General features: G+C 42.4%; 1 protein-coding gene across 1 annotated transcript in view; it reads right to left on the bottom strand.

Annotated features, from left to right (window-relative positions):
* Positions 1-12,289, bottom strand: part of CCDC192 (coiled-coil domain containing 192) — a 178,093-nt gene that overhangs the window by 53,587 nt on the left and 112,217 nt on the right. The window contains 1 exon segment of the mRNA XM_047774737.1: positions 8,184-8,316. Within this exon segment, the coding sequence (XP_047630693.1) occupies positions 8,184-8,316 (133 nt within the window).

Raw genomic sequence — 12,289 nt, 5'->3', positions numbered from 1 at the left:
CCAGACTGTGACAATGTCCATATGTAACTACTATATACATAAGAGTACAAATCTAACACAATCCCAGAAATAAATCCTGTGTCTTCAAACAGAACTTTCCCACTTGTCCAGCAGAATCTTGTCCTCTGCATCCTTTCTAAATTTGATTTGATGAGCTTAAGTCCCCCATAAGTATCCACTCATTCCTCTAGATTTAGATGTATGACCACGTAACTAGCCTTTAACTTCAACTCTAATTCCTATCAGGGAACATTGCATCATTAAATAATGTGGTATCTGGGGAATATAGGAGAGAACATCATTCATTCACTTTTTCTCCTTTGGCACCAAGAGGTTTGCATCAGGAACAGCTGCATCAGTGTCTGCAACTGACTGGCAGTTGTTTGCAACCTCAAACTCTCCAGTTCATCTTATGTTGACAAAGAAAATCTCCATCTGCCTGTTTGACAAAGGAGTGCTCACAGATTCTCTGAACATTTCCTGGAAGGAAGCATCTTCCTTCTTGGATCTGGTCTGGGTTTTTTAGCAGTATTTCCAAACAGCACATGCTCTTCTGGCAATCACAGCGGTTTCCAAGGTTAAGTAGGAAACCTTTGAAATTGATCAAGCTCCAATTCCCATGTGCCTTGTCTGACATTTAGCTGATGCTTTGCCCTTTCATCCAACCTCTCTGGATACAGAAGCCAGGAGACTTAGAAAAAACAAAACGAAACAAACAAAAAAAAACTATTCCTAAGGGATGGACAGAAGGAAGGGAGCACCATTTCCTGATAATAGTATAATTCCAAAATTAGGCTTAACAAACAAAGGAGGGAGGGGACCCTGACATCATTAAATTCCCACAGCTGATATCACCAGCAGCTACTGGACCCCAACCAAAAACTTCAAAATGGATCTTCTTACCCTTTGTTAATTATAAAATAGATTTCCAGACTTTTTGCAAAGGAAGGGCCTAAATACTTTGAAAATGATAGGGAGAGAAAGAAGAGAGCTTTTGAATTTTCCTGACTGATTTTTAACTCATGCCTGACTTCTCCAAGTTTATGAGGTTTAATTAAAATAGATTACAGGGGACAGTGAGAGGTTTTTTTGTTTGTTGTTCTTTTTGTGTGTTGTGTCCAGAAGCTTTTCCCATCTTCTTTTATCTGACAAAATCCCCTAGCCCTTGACCTCTGGCACACGACCCTGGTGTGATCTGTGATAAACTCTCATTGACTTGGCCACAGTGATTGATCCACGGCTAAGAATATGATACAAGTAGCGTCAACCAAATGCCTTCCTTAAGATTTTTGTATGACTTCTGTGAGAAAGAAGTTCTGTTCCCTGGAGTTGGGTAACAGTTAAGGTTCTTTGGTTGCCAGTATTAGAAGTCAGTGCAGACTTAGCAAAAAAGGATTTCCTGGAGGGAAATGAGAAAGCTCTCAGTATTAAAGGAAAGCTTAACAACCAGACCTCATGAAGGCAATCTTAGGAATACAGATAACCAAAGCTAATAGACAGTTTCTTTGGAGGGCAGGCCCCCCCCCTTCAGGAGGCATCAGGCCTATCTTTTCTCTGCCCTCCTTCATTCAACTCAACTCAAGATTCAAGTTCCTGAAAAAACTGAAGTGTGATGGGGTCCAGTTAGTCACATGCCTTTTCGAGGGTCATGTTAGGCCAGGGATGCTAGGACTACAGAGAATGGGAGAGACGTACTTCCCCAAAGAAAAACCACACTTCTATTACTGAAAGAAGGGGGCAGTAGTTCTGAGCAGGCAGAAAGAGCTGTTCACCAGAGATTGATAAGCCAGGCAGCCAAGGGGGTCTTTCCTGACCTGTTCCTGCCACAGCTCAGATAGGGTCAGCAGGCAAAGAGAAGCTAGATGAGCAGTCCAGAAGCCTGTGCTAAGCCTCCCCTGCCAGGCTTAGCTGCTAGCAAACCTCTTTTCTGCTTAAACCAGCTTCATTTTTGTTTCTGTCATTTGCAACCAGCAACGTCCTGAGCAACGTCTGGTTTTCACATACATCCTTTTTTTAGGCCCAGAGGTCTCTAAACTCTCCTTTTGAGAATGGAAATCACCCAGTGACCTTGTTGAAAAGATAATGTTTCTTGGGATCCTCATGCGATAAATCCCAAAGCTTCGCAGGGACTCCTGGGGCATTTGTTTATCCTTGAGAGAACTTCTCAAATCAGTGAAGACGACTTTGGCTTTGGGCTTCTGGTCCAGGAAGCAGCTCTGTTTCAGGAAGAGCTCAGTGGACAAAGGGGGAGGCAACCTGACAGGTAATCCCTGAATGAGACTAGGGATCATGAAGATAAATATGAGCTCTTCTGAGGTAAATATTCAAACTTCTGAGGCGCTTGTTATACTTAGAAAGCACAGGTCAAAGTTGTGATTCCTTTGTTCTCTCGTTTTCCCTGTTGCTAATCTCTGGTGTCTCTTGGTTGCAACGTGAATTGTTCCACCGTGGAATAGTTTCTGCATCTAAGGATTCCGTGGGAGTGCTTCAAAGAAAACTCTTTTGTGCAACTATCACGATAATTATGCGGGTGGGAAAATCTCCACCTTTTGTTTGTCCAAGTTCTCCTCCCTTTCTGTCAAGGCCCTAACACCGTGGTTGGCAGCAGTAGCGAGGTGAAGGTTGCCTGCTTGTGCTTTGACCAAATATCAGACTGAGCTTCGTGCAGTCCAATGCCATGGGCAAGGAGCAGGGCTTTTGATAAAGTCCCAGCAGCTGAAACAAGAGATCCTAGGGCCCTCCCTGTTACTTTCTTGGAAAACTCTAGGTAGACCTGTCAACCTGAATCTTTGTTCATGGTGAGAGAAGGTTGTGTGGAGAACTCTTGGTCCATTGTGGAGAACTGGTTCCTTGCCTCAGGAATGACAGCCTTGAAAAGAGCCATGCTGAGAGGAGAGGAAGACATTGTTTAAAAAAACCTAGACACAAATGGACAACTTCTCGAGACTAGCGTTACTCCAGTCAGTATTAGTATGACCACTCTCTAAGAGCCTGGAATTCTACCAAGGCAGGAGTTTATGGAGGCCCCAGACATTCTCATTAAGATACTCTTACACTGGACAGGGTGTTACATCTTTGAGAGGATTGTTTGAATCTCTGTTTTTTTTTTTTCCTCCTCCTAACTGAGATAAAATTCACAAAACAAAAAATTGACCATGTTAACCATTTTAAAGCGTACAGTTCAATGGTCTTACTCTATTGGCCCTGCTGTACAAGTGTTGCCACTATCTTATTCCAGAACATTTTTCTCACCCTCAAATCCCTGTTTTCTTAACCTCTCGTTGCAATAGGAGATTTGATCCTGAGGATGTTTGCAGGCAGAGAACTAAAAAGAGGGAGGGAAAGTTGGGCTGCATGCCTGGGGATGGACATCATGAGAAAAGCTACTCTCTTGAATGTTGATTAGAGTTGGTTCTGGAGTTGTGACAAAGAGATCTGTCTCCTGACTGTCTTGAGGGTGTAGGCCAGCAAGTCAGAGTCTTAAAAGTAATGGGATAGTGCTTAAAATAACTTTGTGTTACTGAGAAGTCAATCTTATTACAAGCCTCCCTCATAAATGAGGCTGACTCTATTCAGACCCTGAGTCCTGGGTACACCTGCCCTTGGATTGGATGCAACTGTACTTCCTGGGGGGGTGTCTTCTTCTTCTTCTTCTTCTTTTTCTCTTTGTGTTTTTAGGGCTCTACCTGCAGCATATGAAGGTTCCCAGGCTAGGGGTTGTGTTGGAGCTGTAGCTGCCGGCCTATGCCACAGTCAGAGCAATGCTGGATCTGAGCCACATCTGTGACCTACTCCACAGCTCATGGCAATGCCAGATCCTTAACCACTGAATGAGGCCAGGGATTGAACCTGTGTCCTCATGGATACTAGTCGGCTTTGTTACCACTGAGCCATGACAGGAACTCCCAGGGGGTGTCTTCTTAATGTGAGTGAAACTAAGACACTGACTTGAGGGGACACAGCTTTCAGGGCACAATGGGAACTTGAAGGAGGGAGGTAGATATACATTATTTGATACACTAGTTGTACATATTAAGAAAAAAGAAAAGAAAGGCCCAAAATCCTAGAAGAGGTTTTCCCTCCCTGGCTCAGTGGTAATGAAGCCAACTAGTATCCAAGAGGATGCGGGTTCACTGATTTCAATCAGTAGGTTGGGGATCCTGCGTGGTCCTGAGCTGTGGTGAAGATCACAGATGCAGCTTAGATCCTGCGTTGCTGTGGCTGTGGCCGGCAGCTGCAGCTCCAATTTGACCCCTGCCTGAGGACTTCCAAATGCCGAGGGTGCAGCCCGCAAAAGACAAAAACATAAAACAAAAGCAAAAACCCAGAAGAGTGCATTCCCTTTAGTACACTAGCTTGAAGTCTTATAAACCAGATCCGTGATGTTGTGACCAGAGACAGGAGCCTTCATCCTAGCAGGTGACCTGACACTTGTGTGCCAACAACAGGACTTTTCCAAAAGAAGTCTTTCCCAAACGAACTTTGTGCTCCAAAGCCAAAGGAAGCGAGGATTGTTTTGAATTGTAACCTTAGGCTCCTGCACACTAAGGTTTACCAAAAGGTGGACTCCAGTTTTTAAGGGGTACGATAGGCATTTCGTTGAATTCCGCTAATAAATTAAAGTGTAAGCACTTCAGGTACAGGCTATGGAAAGGAGGCAAGGAATCTGCCCTTGGCTGTGATTATTTGCACAGAGTAAAGTCAACAAACAACTGCTCAGGCTGTAAGTAAGTTTCCTGCTGTGCCAGTTTTATAATAAAGATGTTTTTCTTCTCAGTTGAACTTTCCATTGACTTAAATCACTTCTTTCCTTGGAAGTAATTTAAGTACCTAGCCAGTGAAATAGTTTTTCTGGGTTTAGGTGTTTAAAAAGTTTCGTAGCTCACTGTTTTCATCAATTTGAATATGCTTAAAAGGATTCCTTGTATTTTAGGACATTCCTCGTATCGGAAGAGCTGAACAGCAACCTTATATGTAGGCTTACTTAGAAAATAAGCAAAACCGGGAAATTTTTTTGCATATTTGCATAAAAATGAAATTCTAACTTCTTTGGCTGTATCTCATTGATCTGCTTAGGATCACTGTAGGCACTGCTTTGTAACTGTAGCAGAGAAGTCACTTTGTGCTAATCCACGTAACATGTCACTTAGAATCAACACCTTTTTCTCCCTCTTGCAGTTTCAATTACTATAGAAAGACAGGTCTTCAGAGTAGGTGACCATGAGGTCGCCTGATGGAGGCTGGAAGGGGACTCCTTTCCCAAAGTGGTTCACTCTCCATCTATTGCGGGGTCTGAAATTATGCCATTGGACATTTATTTCTTGGTTGATGAATTGGATCATAATCTTTGTTCATCGAGAAGAATTGACTTAAAAAGTGCAAATACTCATGAATGGGTGACACATGAAGCATTTTATTGCATTTTTAACTTGATCATTAGCTGAGAGTGTATTGGATGTGTTGGTCTTTCCTGTAATGGGTACCCTTTCCTTGAAGGAAGTGTTCTTCTAATGCAGCCCTTTGCTTCTGGTGGGAGCCACGAGTCACCACATTTTTCTTTCCCATCCTTATTTCTCAGTGGCTGGTGCATGATCGAAACTTGTCCAACCATACTTCCCCACCCCTGGCCACGAGGAGTGATTCATGTTCCCTCATGAATACCCAAGCCAAGCCATGTCAGAGTTCTTTCTTATACTTTTTTAAAAAACTGGAGCTGATAGGAAAATGCTTTTTTTCCTCCTGGAGGGGAGTTACAGAGGGCAGCCCTTAGTTGCTTGTGGCCATGTTTCCTGTCTCTCCTGACATCCCATAGGAGAGAAGGAACATCTCAATGCAGAGAGAAGCAGAAAACACAGCGTGTCCTTGAGGGCATCTGAGACCTTGACCAGTGGGACTCGAAAGCAGATGGCATGCCCTTTGTTAGTCTGTTTACACTTGTGCCACTAAATTACCAGTTCTCCTTAAGCTATTTTGAGTGGGGGCATCTGACATTTGCAAACAGAGGTCTGAGAACCAAAGCCCAACATTTTATAACAGGACCCAAGACTAACTAGGGAAGGAGTAGTGTTCTGGTCAAGGAATGTGTGGGGGAGGTGGGTCAACTCTAATTGTTCAGTGGTTGAATGGGAGTCATTGTGTGTTAAAGTTACCTACATCCTTTCAGGCTTTACTTGCAGATGAATTAAGAAGTAGAGCAAGGTGACCAAAGTCTGAGAATGACAGCTAATATTACCCTGGGGCCACAACAGCCGTGACTATCTCCTGGCCCATTGAATGTGAGGTGTGGCTGTAGGAGACCTGGGGAAAGTAAGATTGTGTAAATAATCAGTTTAAGACTTTAGTGCTGCATGTCAATCCGCTGACTCAGTTTCTCCACCAAGTAAAAGAAGCAACATGTAGGTTCAAATGGAGTTACTCCTTTCATCTGTAATTGACCTTGAAGGACTTGGCTTTTTTAAAATTTATGTCTGTCTGTTCAAAAGACATTAGGTTGTTTCGCTTTATTTTCTTTTCCCTGTACTGGTAGTTTTTTTCCTTTTAAATGTAAATGTACAGGGAAAAAATACAAAGAAAGTTGGGATTTAATGTTTTCAAACCTCTCCACCACCATTAGAATCCTGGTACTTCAGTATAATTTTAACTTTGACTTGTCAAAACATCAAAGGGACAAAAATATCATTTGATACCAAATAATATTATTTTTGTCAAAAATGAGAGTATTGAGAATTAGATACCTTGCAATAAAATTTTTTTCCCCCACCAGATTCAAAATACAGTCGAGAAGTTGAAAGCTTCTCTTAGGTGAGCTGGAGAACTTTCTCCAATGTGCTGTACAATCATGGTCAGCTCATTGTACAACCAACCTGAAATCTGGCTATGATGCCTTAGAATAAAGACCTTTAGATGAATAATATTTTCTAATGGAGGTTATTCTTTTAGCTTTCAAGGTGGTAAAAGCAAATTAAGTGTCTTTATGTTGGCTTGTGGAAAGAGAAAAACACGTGTCTCAAGGTGACTATGTCACGTGCCATTTCAGTGTCGGGAAAGTGCTGTTCAAAAATGAAAGTTAAATGTAAACTCATCTTAAACGCTTTCCCATATGGTCAGGATGCTGGGAGTGTCTCACTTTTTGCAGCTACCGCATCACTTAGTGTCTCCCCCCCCCCCCGCCGCCACACACACTATTTCCATGCTCCTCCTCTTTTTCCATAATTACTTATGAGTAATAAAGGAAGCCGGAGTAAGAACAATTGGCTGTTCCTGGCTTTACAAGAGTGCCGCACATCAAAGGAAGACATTCATCCCAGGGAACCATGGTTTTGCAAGCGATCCACCAGGCAGAATGAGCTTTACTGTAGCTACAGCATAGCAGAGAAATGGCCTCACTGCCCCAGAGCTGCGCAGGCACCCTGGGTGACTGCCCAGGTGTTGCTCACACACCTGACCTGGGGCAAGGCAATAATCCGCATCTCTAAGCCTGTGCTTATTCTTGTGGAATCCATAAATGCCCTAGCTTCAGAGGTTATTCTGAGAATTAAGTATAGGTGAGATGTTTAGCAAAATTCCTTACAAATAGTATTAAATGTTAACTCATATTAGTGCTGATAACCCTCACACTGGGTTCCCCCTTGCCCTCCAAATGTGTTTATAATCTTAGAGAAGCCTTAAAAAAAAATCCAAACCAAAGCAGCTATTAAATGTTTCTGAACCACCCAGATTTCATCCCGACCCACCTACCCCGCCTGTTTCTGGCTCATTAGGCTGTGGTTACAACACGAATTTCTTTCCTTCCCCATGCCTGTCTTAGCTTATTGGCCAGTCTGCACTTTTACGTAAGCCCCACTCCTTGCCCCACTATGAGAACTCCATCCCTAGAGCCTCAGATTTCCTCCCCTGGGCCCTGCACTTCCTCCCCTGCTGCCCAGACATGTTTGAGTCCAGTGCTTCAGCCTCAGAGACTTTGCTTTAAACAACTGTCAATACATCCTCCTACCCCTCAGATGCGGAAAGCCACCAGCTCGGAGTTAGGGGTTTGTGTGCTGTCTGTAACCATGCAGACGGAGTTTGGGCCAGGCCAGCACACTGCTGGCCCGGTACACTGCCTGGCACTGTGACCTTACCTTTTGCTTTGTTGCCATCCAAGACCATTGGCCACGGTGTGACTGTCACATGGTAACACCGACCTCTAGGGACTGGCTTTCCTTCACATAGAGCCTTTATCTTCTCATTGAGTTCCAAGACCGTGATGGCAGCCTCTTGCTTAGCTGTTGCCAAATCAGTTGGTAGCCTTTTCAGTTTCCTTTTGTGTTTTAGTTTCTGAAATAAAAATAAATAAATAAATAAGGAGTTTCCATCACCAGAGAAGATGTATCATAGGAATAAAAATAACTAATGATTTCTCAACAAATACAGCCTTTGAAGGCTTGCTTTGATAACATGTTTCCTATTCATCTAGATTGTGTCCTGTTTGAGGTACTCTTGCTCCTGACAAAGCACTGGAACGACCAACAATAAAAATACACTCTTTCATCCTAGTCTCCTCTTTTACACTACTGAAGGGTTTTTACCTGGATCTGAACTTTGTGTTTTGGGGGCTTATACACAAAGGCAATTAGAAAAGAACTCTAGTTGGCAGCTGGCATTTTACCATTGAAGGGCCAATGCCTACAAGCATCTGATTTTTTTTCCCCAAATCTGTAAGTAGACTCACATGAAATAGTCACAGCCTTGATTCTGTCATTTTCACCCTAACACCATAATGGTTTGCATTCACATAAACTCTCAAGGGTGTGATGGTACCATGAAATGTTGACATTTATAGATATTTACTATAGTATCTATATAAAGAAAGTGGTAGGAGGTAAGAATAGTTCTCAAGCCATAGGACAGGAATTCCTTGCTATAAAATACTCTGATTTATGACATCTAAACTTCTGAAAGGACGACATTAAAAAGTTGTTACATAACTAGGGAGTTCCCATTGTGGCTCAGTGTGTTATGAACCAGACTAGTATCTACGAGGATGCGGGTTTGATCTCTGTTCTCACTCAGTGAATTAAGGTTCCGGTGTTGCCATGAGCTGTGGTGTAGGTCGAAGACTTGCATCGGATCCTGTGTTGCTGTGCCTGTGGCATAGGCTGGCAGCTATAGGTCCAATTCAACCCCTAGCCTGGGAACCTCCATATGCTAAGGTGTGGCTCTAAAAAGAAAAAAAAAATGTTACATAAGTAGGAAATTCACATTGAGACTGTATAGCTAGAAATCTCCTTTTATGGATCTCAAAATGGTTTGATTTGTCCAATTTGGATTTCTCTGCAACTACAGAGAGGCTAAATGTTGTGAAAAGGGCTGTGTTTGCATCTTTGTGTTGCTGCTTTTCCAGTGAAGAGCTCACCTTGCCACGTCTTTGTGCGCTGCTCATTAGGAAGTCCAGAAAATAAACAACTGACATTTCTTGTCAGACCTAAATCTGGAGATTGGGAAAAGGAATGGCTTTTGCTCACCAGGGAAGATGGTGTTTCCTGATCTTTAAGAAGAGTAGACTCGGGCAGCAGTGAATTACTAATCCGGTAAAATCGGTTTATCAAAGATGGGATTAGGTAGACACAGACCACTCATTTGAAAGCCAGCAACATCAAGATTTCATGAAAGCTTAATTAATGGCATATGCACAGATAAAACAAAATGTATTACTCAAAGGAGAATGGTGGTCATGGGATTTCATTAAAGAGCATTGGAGGAGTGGGATGGGCAAAGTTTACACAGCACCATCTAGGGGAGAGGTGCCCTGAGCTCCAGCTGTTCTTTTAGAGGGATAGTTTGCCTGTGCGTGCCTCTTTCATCATTGCACTGGAGGTGAAGCACCCCTTTGGTGTCAGACACCATCCCGGCCATCTATTAAAACAGTGTAGAAAAGATCTCTGCTCCGTGTCATCAAGACCTTCCTCCTAACTCTCTGATTCTCTGTTTACCCAAATTTGGCCTTTCATACGGATTAGTTCCAGGGAGAGACAGAGCCGATGATGAAAGGCCTATGCTCACGTATTTGATAGCTGTGTTTTGCACAGTAAATTGTCTTGCTGAACTCTACCTCCTTCTCTTGTAAGCTGGTTGGTGCCAGTTGGTTCATAAGGACCTCGTCTATCCCAAGCCCTTTTGGATGATGCCTTTGAGGAACCTTTCCTGATGTTGCTTCAAGATGGCCCCATGCTCAGATTTTTCACACTTTTCCTTTTACCACTTAGAACCTTGGGGGGAGCAAGTGGGAGGAAGCGGGGAGAAATGAAAATTGAGAAAGCGGAGGGAGTGAGGCAAAGAATGGCAAGAGGAATTCAGGAGAGAGTTCTGATTAAAAATATCACAAGAGAACTGCTAATGATAAACATGCTCAAGTGTTAGGGATTTGGTGTACTGTTGAGTGTGACTTACACAGAAATGCATGAGATGGTAAGATGGGTTGATGAATGGATGGAAAAACCAAGAGATGTGTGATAAATTGAAGATGGCCAAGTGTTCATTGAAGTAAGTGTCTAGCCATTAGCGACATGGGTATTTACTATTAAATTATGCCAACTTTTCTCTATGTCTGAAATTTGACATAATAAAATTTGGAGAGAACAATGAACTAAAGATTTCGTTTCCTTTCATTGCCCCTCCTTTAATTCTTAATAGGTGTTATTCAAGTTCTGAAATCATGTCAGAACTATTCACATGCAGCTAAGTATTCTTCCAGAACCTTTGCTCAGAGTAGGCACTGATAATAAATAAAAACAAAAGCAAAAATAAATGCATGTTGGTGAGACTGGATGGCTGATCACAAGGAGCTGATATGGTGTCACTAAGAAAAAGTCTTAGCAAGCTACATTTCCACTCAGATGGGATGACTTGATGGATATGTGCAGGAACTCAGTGGAAAGAGACAGTGCTTCTCCATATCACTTAAAATTTTCAGGTTTTCATTAAAAAAAAAAACAACTCCTTTAATACATTCTTATTTCCAGACCACCTTTTTGTCTTTCTCTTCTGGTGACTATATGTTCTGTCACTTGTGATTGTTGTAATAGTCATATATTTGCCTTATGATCTGAGAAAGAAACAGGCTATTTAGTTTGGAGAAAACAGTAGTTTCACGACAGCTGACTTCAGTTATCTAAGGGGCTGTTCAAGAGGAGAGGAAGTTGAATCAAACAGTATTGTTCTAGAGATACCATGAGGAACAATGGGTAGAAAATGCAGAGAGGCTGATTTTGGCACAGCGTGAGAAAGCACCCTCCAACCATTGGAGCTGGTATCCATAACAAGGTAGGATGAGTCCTGGCAAAGACCTCCTGCTCTGGGCAGGATAAGGCAGGGCCTGGATGAACATCTTCAGGCAGGCCCATGGTAACCTCTGGGACCTGGGTCAAGAGGTCTGGGTTACCCCCAACCTGGAGGAACCCCCAACTTCCTCCAGCCCTCAAGGGGCACCACACTTGCATGAATGGGTACTGCAGCCCTTATAGTCTCTAAGGTGGGCACAGCTTTCAGGGATACTTCAGAGATAATTCTGGTACTCCTAGGATGTTGAATAAGCAGGCCAAGGAGGCCTGTGCATCCCTCAGAATTCAAGGATAATGTGACTCAAAATGTACAGACTTTATTATGTAGCCGTAAGAGAAAGGGGAGGGGAAACAAATTTAAATTAAAAAGTTGAAGAAAGGACCTCTATTGGTTACTTAAGATTTATGTTGGGACATTTGGATTATTCAGATAGATTTTAAAATAGTTTAACATCCTTGTCTTTTTTTTTTTTTTTTTCTTTCGTTTCTCCATATAGGTCTGCTGTATGCGATGAATTCATAGCTTTAACCAAGCCCTTTGGGCATTTCTAAAAATTCAGTTTGCCAACATGTTTTTTATTAGTCATAGACATCAAATGATTTCAGTAACAATAATATTTTCCTTTGCTTTTTTGGCATTCTCTAGCCAGGCAACCTAAGTTGAATCTAGTGGAGTCTGTTATGGTCTCCTTAGTAACTAGGAGCTCCCCTCAGTGATTACTGAAAGGATAGGAAGGCTTTATAGCTTAGAGGTAAATTCCTATTACCTTGCTCTTTTCCTACTTCTCCTACAGGGTGGGCAGAGGGAGGAAATCATGTATTTGGGCTGTGTTTTGAAAAGGAAATATTTATCCGTATCACATGGCTGAATAGCTTGCATTATACCAAGTCAATGGGAATTACGAATAATCAGGGAACTATTTATAGAAGAGTTTCAACACAGAGTTGCCAGTGCTGCTTAAAATTTCTTG

This window comes from Phacochoerus africanus, chromosome 4, assembly GCF_016906955.1.
Source record: "Phacochoerus africanus isolate WHEZ1 chromosome 4, ROS_Pafr_v1, whole genome shotgun sequence".
Taxonomy (NCBI): domain Eukaryota; kingdom Metazoa; phylum Chordata; class Mammalia; order Artiodactyla; family Suidae; genus Phacochoerus; species Phacochoerus africanus.
This window is presented reverse-complemented; position numbering and strand designations above follow the sequence as displayed.